General features: G+C 31.1%; 1 protein-coding gene across 2 annotated transcripts in view; it reads left to right on the top strand.

Annotated features, from left to right (window-relative positions):
• Window positions 1-821: 821 nt before the first annotated feature.
• LOC149555238 (sugar transporter ERD6-like 4) overlaps window positions 822-14,745 on the top strand; it is a 181,278-nt gene continuing 167,354 nt past the window's right edge. For both annotated transcript variants that reach the window (XM_089829336.1, XM_089829332.1), the window contains exons 1-2: window positions 822-1,149; window positions 1,738-1,938. Coding sequence is in view for 1 of the 2 variants with exons in the window: in XM_089829332.1 (XP_089685458.1) it covers window positions 1,792-1,938 (147 nt within the window). In the remaining variant the exon portion in view is untranslated. The remainder of the gene's footprint in view (window positions 1,150-1,737; window positions 1,939-14,745) is intronic.

Raw genomic sequence — 14,745 nt, 5'->3', positions numbered from 1 at the left:
TTTATCATTTGAATTTATTCTTCTATTAGAGGAGAGGACCGGTACTTGAATGGGTTCCAATGGTTGTGATAGGAATTGTTCATTTGATACCTACACTTACCGACTTAATGTCCAACTTTTTTGACAAAATTGTACCAATACTTGTGATTTTAAATTTAAAGTTGTTAGTACATTGATGACTACACAAAATTGAATGAAAATGTACCCTTTGTTCTAAAAAGTAACCAATGATGTGATGCCACATCAGCTATGCAACCATGGGTACCCTTTTTGCACGATCAATGGTCTCACTTTTTATTTGGGTCATTTTGGACAACTTGGCAAAAAATATGTTGATGTGGTGTCATATTTGATGATGTGGCTCTGAAACTTTAATTATAAGCAGGGGACTTGCCAAGTAAGCTACTGTAAAAAAATTGGAGTGATTTGAAATTTCCACATAAGATTTTGAGAAACGTCAAGTTAGGGTGCTCAAGTACTGGGTCCTCTCCCCTAAATGAAGACCAAGGCAGATTCTCAACCATTCAACTATTCAAAGTTGAATTAACAGTTTTTTATCAAATTGTGTAAACTATTTGATATTCATATAAAAAACAATTTATACAAGAAATTATATTATTAAGGAAAAACTGTTTAGCTTGACATCATAGTCTGTCAAAATATTTTTATCTTTTATTTGACGTTGATTTAAAGCCTCCTAAAACAGTTGGTCACTCTAACTCTAACTAATCATGTGTCAACTGCAGTTAAATTTGCTCGTCTCAATTTTAACCCACGTGAATCCCCCATAACTGTTTTCATATGGCTGTAATTGATTCCTTGTCGAGGAAGATTATATTATAATATTTATGTCGATCTGTGGAAGAAAAATATGCTTGCAATTTGTTGATTGCTCCAAATATATCAAATGACATTGCTTCAATTTGTCTTGGGGAGGTTGGTGACCGTTGAATGAATTAAAATACTGAGAAGTTGCTTTCGGTAGTTGCAGCAAATATAATATCTGTTGTCCTTAAACGTTGTGCCAAAGCTATGATTAATTTATATTTTGAAGGCCTTCCGACTTCGTTGTTGTCCATGTGAGTCGCAAGCGATGTTTGTCCGACGGCAAATTTGATTCCGGCGTTTCAAGTTTCCTTTCCTTCAAAGGTAAATTTGTGATTTTTTTTGAGATTTTGCTTGTTTCAAAGTTTTTGCTGTTTGAAGATGGCAATGACGGATAAATTTCATGGTACGATTGTCGGGAATTTAGTTTATTTTCTTTCTTATTGATTATATGTTCAAGAAAATTCACATTATTGATTTTTTCTCCAAAGTTCGAGACAAGCTTTGTTGTTAAGGGAGATCTCAGTTAGCCGGAATTCAGTTTCTTTCTTGCTCTGTGTTGACGAATCTTTTAAGAAAATTACATTTTAAAAATATTTCTCTCAAAGTTTGAGACGAGCTTTACTGCTCAGCAGATCTAAGTAAAAGAAGTCTAAATTTCGTAGCACGAAAGTCAGGAATTTAATTTCGTTTCCATCTTGTTTGATTTTTTCCTTTTTTGAAAATTTACATTCTCGAAATTTTCTCTCATTTGATACGAGCGTTGCCGATTATAGTAGATCTCTGTTAAAGAAATAAAAAGAGCCGGAATTTAATTAGTTTATTTTTCCTCTTATCAACGATTTATTAAAGGAACTTAATATTTTCGAAATTTTCTCTCAAGTTTGATACGAGCTTTGCTGATTATGGCAGATCCCTGTTAAAGGACGGGAGTTCAGAAGCGCGGAAGAAAAAATCCGTATAAAGATGGGAAAGCAATTGGAGGATGAAGAAGGCAATATTAGTGTCAAAAAGCCGCTGATCAGAAAACAGGGAGAAAACAAATTCAATTCTCGCTTTGTATTTTTCTCGACTTTAATCGTGGCCATGGGACCTCTGACATACGGCTTTGCGGTAACTTTCCATCTCTCGATTTGAAGAATATTTACACCCGAAATGCCTGTTAAGCTTTAACTTTGAATTGAAATGCTTTCTTTATTCTTTCTTATTTGAAGATAAATTAGGCCCGGTCTTTTAGGACGTAATTTTCATTTTTGTCAGTCTAAAGCTCATATCTGTGACAGAGAAATCGATCGAGTTTAACCTTAGAAATTTAATCCGGTAAAAAGAACAGATTGCAATTTTAAAATTGAAATCACTGAAAACGATCATACACACACCACAAACATTGCTTGTTCATATAAACTGAGTTAGTTATTATTTATTATTTATAAACCATTGGCATTTTTATACTCGATTATGAATAAATGGTTAAAGTTTAAAATAGCTATTAGAAGTCATATTAGACAGTTTAAACAACAGTAATTAGATAGCTACTAACAATAACTACATTTTACAATTTATTAGTGAACACGGTCTATAACAAGATATTTATAAACAGTATCTGTAGCTTATAAATAGTCAGAAATCATAACTGTGAGCATATTATACAGTGTAGAACTAAATCCATGCAATACAAAAATAACATATTGAAGTCTAAGAAAACATATCAAATAATAGCATGTTTGATAGACTTCTGAAATAGTCAGATTTTCAAAAAAAAAAATATTAGTAGTATATCAAACATATAATTTGTGCATTAGAAGCCAATGCGTTTTTATTAAGATGGCATGGAGAGGGTTCTGATCTCATATTAAGAAAAAGTAGAAGGATTTATTTATTTTTAAAGAAAGGAATCCGTAAACTATAAGAATAAAATGAAAAAGATCCCCATCCTTCAAAGTTATCAAAATGATTTTAAATCTTGTAGGGTTTTCAAAAGAACCCTAAACCTTCAAGACTAGTCTATCTAGAAACAAACAAGGATGGAGATCAAACCATTTAATCTTTGAATCAAACATGGGACCTTTTGTTATAACTTGCAAGTAAATTTAATATTAAAACTCCCCACCCGTCTAAAACTCCCCACCCTTCTAAATAGACAATTTTTAAAAAAATAGACAAGACAAATATATTAGTCATATTTGAATAGGATACGTAATTGGTTACCTATTGTATTTTCTTAATTGTTGTTTATAATTTACTGTGATGTGCATTATTATAATTAAAATTAGAATTTATTATAATTGTAGGCATTTTGCAATATTTTAAAAATCACAAGTCTTATTAGAGGGGAGTGATTTTCTAAGAAACTAATGTAAATGTTTAAAAATATAAGAAGAATAAGAATCATTTGGGGTATATTGATTATTAAAGAAGATGAGATTAAGAGAATTGTGTTTGATTATTATAGAAATTGTGACTATATGTAAATATGTATCAAACTTACACTTGTAGTCTTGTCTTCAAAAATAATTTTTTTATGATTAAGTTATGATGACACTATGTTTGAGGCTTTTGATTCAATGAGGTACCCTAAAATGGATGTCGAGGTGATCTAATGCTAGGATAAGAATTTGCTATTGATTGACACAAGAGCTATTGTAACTAGTGTGACTAATACAAAAGATCAAGTAAGAATGATTAACCAAATCTAGTGGGGTTGTCATAATAGTTAATCTTATTAATGATTGAAATGTTTTAAGAGTGATGTGCTTTTAGATTAGAAAACTTGGTGTGTGAGATGTTAAATAGTAGCCAACTTATAGAGTGTATTTGGATTCCCTTATGTTTTTTTTAACATTGAAAATTTGGATCATACTCAGTGGACCATCATTGTAAATTAGAAAAATAATTCTTCTCTTACTAATGATGGATTATTGAGTGAGATAAAATTTTATATAAATTAAAATATGATTTAAAAGTACTTTATTACACTAACATCATGGATTGTGAAAAAAAATGCCCATGATTAATAACAAGCTGCCTGCAATTAATAACAAGCTGCAACCAATTCATCATGGGCTTATAATTAATTTTTAAAGAATGGATGAAGAGTGTCAAAATTAAACTTGTGGTTTCAACCCAGGTCTAGTCACACATGTAATTTTGAGCCTAATAGAGGAAGTTACAATTTGAGAGATAGAATTATTTTGATAAAATGGAAATTTTGAGTAAAACTTAGATTCTAGGGTTAGCTGGAGTACCAAATTAGTCAAAATCAAACATGTTAGAATACAACAACCACACAAAAGTGTAAAACGAAGGATATAATTGTAAGAAATGTAATTTTTACTCTTATAAAATCATTGTAGATATATTGCATTATTTTATCATCTACCCTCCTTTTGGTCATTGGAAATTAGATATCATGAGCTATTCATCCATCTAAATGACCTTCAAAGTATCCCCTAGGATATACTATATTTTAGAAGTTATCTAAATTATTTAAATCAATTTGGTTTCAAATACTCAAATATGGAGTTAATCATTCTTACCCACATCATCATCTCCCTCAAATTTTAGATATTATGTTCAATCTTCTACATCACGTGTGTCAAGCCAAAGTTGAAGGATTGTAAGTCTTTTTGGATAGAACCAAGTTGAAGGATTGTAGGTCTTCATGGATAGTCACATTGTTACTTACATCAAAATACATGGTCTACATCCTTATTATATGTACTACTTTCCCCAAATTTAGATGTGGTATTGATCAACCTAATTCTTTCATGGGCTATAAAATTGCATCAATGTTTAATTAACTAGCCCTTTGATTATGCAAGTGCAACTTAAATAGTTCAAAAATTTTGTATTTCAATAACTTTTCATCTCTGATTGATTGATTTCCTATCAATTTAACTTTCCAAGTGGACCCTAAATTATTTAATAGTTTCCCATTTCAAAAAAAATCTCTTTAACTAATTAGTTGATTATGCATTTGATTATCCTACTAATAGTTTCTATAATTCAATAGACTAGTTTGTACTAGCACTAGAATCATCATTAATAGTACCACTCTTATCCACCAACTTATGAAGATTTAAGTCATGTAGATTCCCAAAAAAAGATTCATGCATATTATTGAGAGAATATAAATTAACCATAGTTTACTTTTTCCTACCAATATTCTTATGTAAGGAATTTTTTCTTCTCTCTAATAAGTTTCCCTTTCATGAAGAATTGAAGGGACTCTACATTGATGCTTTCTTGTAACATATAAAAATTTCAAAGGAATCCCCTACTAAGAGGAACTGTGAGCTCATTGATGTTTGAGGGTTGCCTATTACCTTCCACCATTTTGATAACACCAAAATGGAATTATGAAGAAAAATCATGTTTAAGGGGACCACCTTCCTGTCAGTTAAACTCAACTTTGATGGGGTGTCTAGGAATGGAAGTGTGATTGGAGGTGGGGTAGTTAGGGATCATACAAAATCTTTTTTGTTTTCCTATACGAGAAATCTAGAATGGACACTAGAAATCCTATGGTCCTTTAATGGGATTTGAGATTTTCCACCTCCATAGGAGGTAACAAGATCTTCATATAAGGGGATTCTATGTTTACTATGGAGATAATGAAGGGTGAGATAATGAGAGGTTGGAGGTTGGTCGACATAATCAACAATGCTAGAGCTATTTTAAGGGGCTTAGGGCATTACAACATCCAACACATCTATAGGGAAGGTACCATAGTGGTAGATGCAATGATGGAGGTTAGGATCAGTTGCGAGGGCCTTCATTGTTGAAGAAAAGCATACGAAAAAATATAAGAGCCCACGTGTCTAAGGAATAGAGAAATGTGATAAATAATGAAGAAAGTGGATTTAAGAAATATAGGACTGAGAAGAGTAAGGATAGGAAGGTTGTGATGGTAGAAAAAGGTAGTTCAAAAAATGAATTTGACTTCGACCATTATGATGTTGATAGGGTCCACTTGGGCATCATCTATATCTATGATTTTAGGAAGGGTCATATCAAACATAATTATGATAGAAACATACACAATTCTATCATGTTTGAACATTGGAAACTTGAGATTGTCGAAAGCCATGTCACATCTCTTTCTCCTATAAACCCTTGTCTTTTCATCACTCTTTAGGATATTTTCAGGATAGTTGGCAACAGATAATAAAATTTATGATAGAATGGGATGACTCTTTTGTTTCTTAGGAAAGGCCTTACATACTATTAATTAGACTACTTTTTCTCCTTTAAAAGGTGATATTAAAGAAGGCCTAGGATAATCTTAGAAGAAGGGCTTTATTTTGACAGTCTTAAATTGTGAAGAAGAAAAGCTTTATTGAGGATATCACAAGTGAGAAGATGAGTGGGGTGATGGTTAGGGTTGAACCTAAAAAAATCAAAGATACTACTCATAATAACCCTAAACTATGGATGGTTCTAGATGAAGGAGGGGTAATTACCTACATGGAAGATATGAATGGCTTTGACCCCAACTTTTCTAAGCAATTCATCAATAATTAGAAGGAAATAAAGGTGACTATTGAGAGTATCAAATTCTAAATAAATGAAGACTTTATATCCCAAGCTATAGACTTTTTCATGGAAGGGCATAAGTGGAAGAATATTAGTAGGATTACTTATGAAGACAATCTCAAATGGTTCTTCCATAAAGATGAGGAGCCTATGAAGCTTAGTGATAATTCTAACAAAGAGGAATTGATAGAACCTTTAGATTAGGTTTGTCCCTTCATTGTGAAGTATTTTACCCTTGATGGTAGATATGAGGTTTATTATTATTATTATCATTTTCCTTTCTAAAAGTACTTTTTTCAACATGAGTTGATTTGTATTCTATTTTACCTACTACATTCATTGGAGTCCATTGTTAGGGATGACAAAAAACGTAGGAAGTTAGGGAAGGATAAGGTTATCTTTAACTAATTATTGATGTTTAGGCTCTATCATTTTCATTTATATTTGTTCCCTCTTTGGGTGATCACGTCTAGGATTCTCCCCCCTTCCATAAATCTCCCATTGATGACCTCCTTAGGTTGAAGAAAAGGCAGAAAATATCCAATAATATTAATGCACCTTTGGTTCCCTATTGGAGGTTTCTAAAAAGGAAAAAATGGAGAAAGGTAAGCCTTCCAAAGCTTCTTAAAAGATTAAATCATATAAACCCAAAGTTCATCTTGTGGTCTTAGAGGTTGAAGAGAAAATGCCTTGAAGGTCCTCCAAAGTTTCTAATAAACCTATGATGAAATAAAAAGAAACAAAGGATAATTATGGTTTAGAAAATGAGTTGAACAAGTCTAAAATAAATGATGGGTCTAAGATATTTACTCATAATAAAAATAATGCTACCCATGTTTGTAAATGCATTAAAAAAGAAGAAATCATAGATGCATTGGAAAGAATAATTTAAACCGTGAAAAACTATCAAGATTGAAGCAAAGAGATACCCCCCCCTAAAGATTATCTCCCCTCCTCCTCCCCAAAGGAAAAAAGGTAAAAATGTCATTGTATGTCTAGAGGTCTCGATGGGGGTAAAAGGAAAGGAGGTCAACTATAATAGGAAGGATCCAAAGATGCTTGATGAGGAGTTACAAGTGATGGAAAAAAGTTTTAAAATCCTAGCTCATTTTTTGGTCAAAGTGATGCACTCATCAATGTCCATTCTCTACCTTTCTCAACAAGATAAGGAGGAAAACCTAGGCTAGAGAGGTGATGTTAGGAATTAACTCTTCATGTTTTGGGTAGATGACTAGACAACCACATTATTGTCTAGACCTAAGGAGCATAAGAAATGACCATGTTTTCTCTTGGGTACTTTTGGTAGGTCACCTCCTTTAGTTGATAGGGACATGGTATTAGTTTTTTAGTATTCCTATTTAATTCTTAGTACTCTAATATGGTTGTGATTTGTGTGGTAGTTGGAACTTGCTAATATTTTGATTATCGATGCTTTTAATTATACACCTCATACTATTATGATGATAAATATGACTTCTTTTGATAATTCTAGTATAATAATTTTACTTATTAACTACAATTGTGTTAGATGGGTTATGAATTTATTTGATAGTGGTAGAGGATTTGGCATTTTTTCCCTCTTCTACTAAAGATATTATTTTGGATAAGTAGATTTATAGTTAGTAGATTTGCAATTCTTTCTTAGTTGTTAATTTCTTCCATTCTTGAACAATAGTTCTTCTATACTTCCTTGTTTGTGCAAGCCAACCCTTATTTATCAAAAACATATAAATATAATAAACAAATAAATTAGTAAATGAATATAAGTTATTCAATTAGTTAATCGTCAAAATTATTATAAATAAAAAAATATTAAATTTAATTCAATTATATTAAATAAATATCCAACTATTTGTTTAACACCTAATTTATCAATAAATAGAATAAACTTGCAATGCTATAATTCTATTGATACAATACTATAATTCTACCCACATAGCAATATTTGTACCACACTAATAATTGCTTCTATGTAGTGGTTTGACTACTTTCTTTTTTAGTATAGTAATAGAAATGAATAACTTAGTCATATGCTCATCTTGATGTTTGTCGATAGAAATTCATATATCATGTGTGTCACCTAGGTGTAAAATGTGTACGGATACACTATTTAATTGAATGTGCTATTATTTAAGGAGAATATTTTGTATAGTACTAAAATGTAGCTTAGCTAATACAAGAATATGTCAATGTAACTTTTGTTCATTTAAAATATAAATTATAGTCTAACTTGCATTTTAGAAATAAATTAACAATTTAAAATCACCCTGGTAAAAAAATTGAATAATTATAAATATCTAAAATATAAAAAAATAAATTTGAGAATGATAGTATGCAACATGAATAAATTAAAAACATCTACACATGTCCAAGAAAAAAGGTATGAGGGCATAAGGTCATTCCTTAGAGTCACATGCATATTGTCTGAGAAGATAAATGACATAAACACAACAATGTAGTTAAACTGTGACAAAAGAAATTCTAGTGGGAGGTTGAAGGGTGTCCCAATCATCTAATTTACCCCATAATTCAACAATGTCTAGGGTGACTTCAAACATGGACTACCTGCAATCCCTTTTAACTCCACCCTCCTAGTCTTTATTATCACTCCTCATTGGTGAAATTACTAGAGCTATATATGAGGGTTCCATTTTGATGAATTTGTCCAAACACCATCATAACTAGTTAATGACCAAACATCACCACCACTAATAGGTAGCCTTTCCCAAATCAAGGGTCACTCAAAGGTAGAACCTCCATGTGGAAGTGAGATAGAATGACATTGAGACAAGCCACTTCTATCTTCAAAGTGGTTGTGAGATGATCGAGTCTTAAGGGACTACAAATATAAAGCTAACACAATATGATCATGCATGTGGTTACAAGCAAAACAATTTCTTTATGAAGTATAATTATTCAAGAAGACTTTGACCATATTAAATATACTACCCCAACTCTATTGCCACTTTATTTTCTTTAACTTGAACACTAAGTATAAAATGTTATAAATTTTAAAAATTTAGTAATACAAAACAACAAATAATAATAGAGCTACGAGATAGAATAGAAATATAGTCTTATCTTTCCATTTGGAATAAATGATGTCCACCTTGAAAACATGCAATGCTTGGGTATACTTGAAAGGGATGCTGAGGTTATCCCTTAAAAGAGACATATTCCAAGAAAAAAGGTTTTGGTTGAAAGTGGAAAAACAAATCATTTATCCAACTATGAAGTTGCGAATCACAACATCAAAAATAGAAGAGATGTATAAATGACCCATTGTGGCCACAAAAAGATTGTGATGGTCTAAATCAATCATAGAGACCATTAAAAAGTTGTGGAAAATAATACACTAGGAAAAGTGGGTATACTTATGATCAATAAAAAATGGCCTAATATTGTGAAACACATATTGCCAAACTATTAATGGTGACTGAAAATACCATTGGATAGGTTTAGAGTGGTCACAATAGGAAGGTGTGTAGATAGACAAGATTAACCCAACCAGAACTAATAATAAGAAAACAAAAAAATGGGAGACAAATACCATCTTTACACTAAGGTTTGGTAGTGTGAATTCTAATCTCATAAATCACTTATAGAGGAAAATACATCACATAGGTATTGTTGAATGCTCCTCAATCTAGTTTCAAGAGAAATAGTACTATATTTCAAAATATTTCCAAAAATAAAGATTCACGGTGATTTGGTAAACAAATATTAGGAATCATAGATGTACTTTCTAAGAAATTGCAAGGCTTAAACCCAATATAAACTAGCTAAAGAGAGTCATTGAACTTGAATAATGGAGACCACCAAATGTTTTACAAGTTAAAAGATAACATATCTTGAAAAACAAAGGCAACTTATAAAATATAATGATTTTCAACTTCCAAATAATACCAAATAATTTTTGCATAACTTTAAATATGAACTTAGTCTTTCATGACCACAATGGTTTAAAACCAACCTTTTTATGTGTAGATTAGTTACCCAAAATACTAGAGGACATGTAATGCCTGAGGAGGATTTTCTATAATTCATTCATGTAAATTCCATGATCAATCCAATTGACACAAAGAATAAACCCTTTCCACTTAGTATAAATAAGCACAATGCTATAGAGAGACTCATAGGAGACAACGAAGATCCTAAGAAACACAAAGAAAATAATTATGGTGTTTTAAGGAAGCCTATAAAAAATCATGAAGAATATTCACTAGCTTTAGGTGGAAATCTTGAGAAGTGTCCCAACAAGAGGAGTAATACATTTAAGTGGCCACAAGAAATTTAGAGCACACCTAAAATTTACTAGACAAAGATAGTATTTTAGTGATCTAATCAGCGATCTTCTAAATTTTATAATGACTACTTTCCAAAGTTTAATTAGTAAATCTTGAAGGAAAAGGGAATGCTTAATTAAAAATTAGGATATATGCTCATGACTAATCTATTTCCAACCATAATTGTAAAGCCAATAAGGAATAAGAAGAATGGATTGTCCATAGCACTAAGTTTTAAGCTACTAGATAGATGACCCAAAAGGATGACAAAAGGTGTTAAGAGATCATTGAAAGAATATTTAATAATTTTGTACTCATTAATATTTGAGCGATGAGTTGTATGCAAAATGACTGGACTATCCTATTGGTCAAATGACTGAGACATGATAATTCCTCTAACTCTTCGAAATGAGATATAGTATTCATAAAAATAAGCAACTCTTTTAACAAAAAAAATACAAGGATGGAGTAAGGGGACATATCTCTTACATGGAATAGTAAATTCTAAAAGTATAATATTGGTGACCATTGATACAAACCTTAGTTGAGGCATCATCAAAAAACATTTGATATTGAATGAATTCATGGATAAACCCTAGAGAACCAAGAAAACATAGAATGAAGGACCATTTAATGTAGTGGTGAAGCAAATTTTTTGAAAGAGGGATTATTTCTTAGAGAATCAAGAGCATTCTATACCTTACCAAACAAAATTGATATTGCCCAAGATTAATCTAGATCCAATGAAACTCAATTTATCTAGGAAAGCAATTTGGAAAGTATATGTCCAATTACAAATGTCATCAAGATCTCTTTTTTTAGGTATGAATTTGATGTTTCTTTTGTTGATAATTTTTCTTAGAGAATAGTCACATGTGAAATTCTCCAAGATAGACCTTATGAAGGTTAAAGAACACACAAGGTGATAGAGGTTTATATAATTTGTAAGGGAAATCATGATATCTTGATGCTCTATGACAAGCCTATTGAGTACCAGACAAAGTGATTATTGATTCTACAACTTTTTGATATAATGGAAAAAATGGTATGAATTCTAAAATTACATTAGGAGATCTAGATGATGTATCCTATTTCAAAAAGCACATGACCTCAACCTTACAAGTTTGGAGACCTTTTTGTGTTGATCCCAAGTGTGTGATAAGTATGATGAATGTGTGTGAATCCAACCTAGGAAAAGAAATACAAGACGTAGAGATAGAAATATCTATGCCATAGAGATTAAACAAGGAAAAGTCCAAATGAATAAATTACTACTGATCAAAAACCTATAATGACCTAATTTATTATTTGAGTCCCTAGAAATTGCAAATTTTGAACTTGGTTGGAATTTAATTTTTTGCACTAGATAGCGATTTCCTGAGAGGTTAAGGATGACCTCAACACTAATGACCCAAGGTCAAGAATGATCTCAACCTTGACCTAGACCAAAAATTGACTGCAAAATCCCCAAATCTACACTTTGAATTATCAAATCAACTATTGAATTGTTACTTGAACTATAGGGTCAAGAATGACCTTATTTTCAACCTCAAAATATTGGAACTTAGAATAAAATGCAAATCTACAAAGTTCTTCACAAGTGGTCCTTAGATGTGTTATTTAAATCTTATTTTAAATATACACCTACACATAATAGAGAGGGGAAATTTGGTTTATGGGGAAGAGCTTGCCTTAATCAATCCTCGTTTGAGGAATCAACCTTAAATTGAGATAAAATTTGATAAAGGATGCTAACAAGTGGTAGAAGAAAATATAAGAATCTATAATATCATAGAAATGTTGATGCAATTATGTTTGGTATGTAACCAAGTATGCTAATCTAATAGATTTGACTCAACATCAATACCAAAGAGAAATCATGTAAGAAAAAACCTCATGTATGTATGTATTTTGAAATATTCTTCAATTATGAATGATTTTGTGGAAGTAGATATCCTCTTTGATGGCTAAGATCCACCATGAAGTTCAAATTAAAATAAAAAATGCATGAAAAAGAATGAAGATCTTGAATTCTCGAATGGATGAAGATAAATGACTTGCTTGAGAACTCCTTGAATGCAAATTAAGAGCTTGAGCATGGATAAATTGCACATATAGAAGATAATAATGGATGTAATGGATGTCCAAGTGAAGAGAGAAAGACCTCTTTTATGGATATTTCAGAATAAAATTTAGAATGGTCGACTCAACAAAGTGGAAAAGGAAATATTTGACCTTGAGCCTAAGATTTTATCAAGAAAATTACCGAGGTGAGGGAAAACCTCATCCCTTACAACCTAGGTGGGGGTAAACCTCATCCCTTAGATCCTCACCCTAGGTAGGGACAAGCTCATCCCTGAGCTTGTGGTCAAAGGGCCCAAAAATAGGCTCTAGATCCAAGAAATATTTTAAATTCAAGGAAAAATGATGATATATTTATTAAAAAAAATTAGAAATGTATTTAAACCATGATTTATGTTTTTAGGGGGAATAAATGGGAAGTTGTGCATAGAAATTGGTGCCAACATGTAGCTTTGCACAAGGTTGGGAGAAGAAAGGACCTTGATTTAAGTAATTAAATAGAAAGGAGGTCCTAATGTGCCAAAACCACACTAAGGGTTAAAAGGTCTTAAAAGAAAGTGTTTCCATATTAAGACAGTTGAAAACCAAACAAATGATTTCCTTTTTTTCTTGGAATAATATTTTAAGTAATATAAGGTTCAAGAATACTGGGGAGGGTTGAATCAATAATATACAAAATATGAACTTTTATCAACTATGTAACCCAAATTAGATATTGTCATTAACCATTCAACTAAGTGCATTAACTTATAACTTGTGAAGAAAATAATAATTAGACAAACAAAACCATCATAAGTGCACCACAAGTTCACCAAGATTTTTTCATGGAAACCCTTTGGTAAAGGGGAAAACCATGGTGGGAATTAACTGTTAAAATTATTGATTAGATTTATTAATGTAATTGTCTTTATGAATGTCTTCGAGCTTCAATTATATCTCTATATTAATTTAGAGATATCATACATATCTTCTTATGAACTAGCTCCTTAAATAATCCTTTGCATATGTATCAATATAATTTCATATTATAGTATATTCCTTAGATATAATTTCTCTCTTAATAGTGCCTTTGATGTGCTTGAGTTATTACTTTATTTGTATCGGTGTCCGATCTCATATATAAACCATGCAAGATATCTTTTCAGTGATGCCTGTCATATGTATCACATAAGAAAAGAATGATTATAAATATGAAAGGATGAAGGGCAGCAAGAACAAAGGAGGTCAAATCACACACCGAATGGAGACAAGGACACGATGGTTGACCAAGGAAAAGGTTAATCAAACAATGCAAAGGTAGGGTTAAACATAATTACGAAGGGCTTAGAAATATATAATAGCCCATTCCTTGACCCCGATCACCTTTGCATTTGAGAAAGACAATCACGAGCATTAACCACGGTTGCAAAATATAATATAATATGAATAATAACATTAGTATAATATCTTAATAATATTTAATCAATGAAATTATATAAATACAACTTTGACTTTATATATATATATATATAGAAGGATTATATATATGTATATATATTACAATTACGTGTATATATATAATATTTAAACAAAGAGTTTGACCTTAAAGCTTACATCTTAAGAATTATCTGACTAAAGCTATAAAACATTAATACTCCCTCTTAGCAAGGGAGGATAAACACAAGACAAATGTTACACCATTGGAAATATTAGGTATTTAAGAATATCTCAGAGGTTTTCCACCATTTAATATTGCATTCAATATCATGAGTATTGATCTCCAGAATATCAACATATGATATTCATCAATTACTCAAACTAGGATACGATATCACATTCGATATCAAGAGTCTTGATCTCCTAGAATATCGACATCCGATATTCATCAAGTACTGGAAAACAAAGTTTTAGATATCACATTTGATATCAAGAGTATTGGCCTCCTAGAATATTAATGATATTCACAACTTACTCAAAACATTTAGATATCACATTTGATATCAAGAGTATTGGCCTCCCAGAATATCAATGATATTCA

This window comes from Cupressus sempervirens, chromosome 5, assembly GCF_028749045.1.
Source record: "Cupressus sempervirens isolate cs-2001-9-10 chromosome 5, ASM2874904v1, whole genome shotgun sequence".
Lineage (NCBI taxonomy): Eukaryota > Viridiplantae > Streptophyta > Pinopsida > Cupressales > Cupressaceae > Cupressus > Cupressus sempervirens.
The sequence above is the reverse complement of the archived record's forward strand: the minus strand, read 5'-3'. Positions and strand labels throughout refer to the sequence as shown.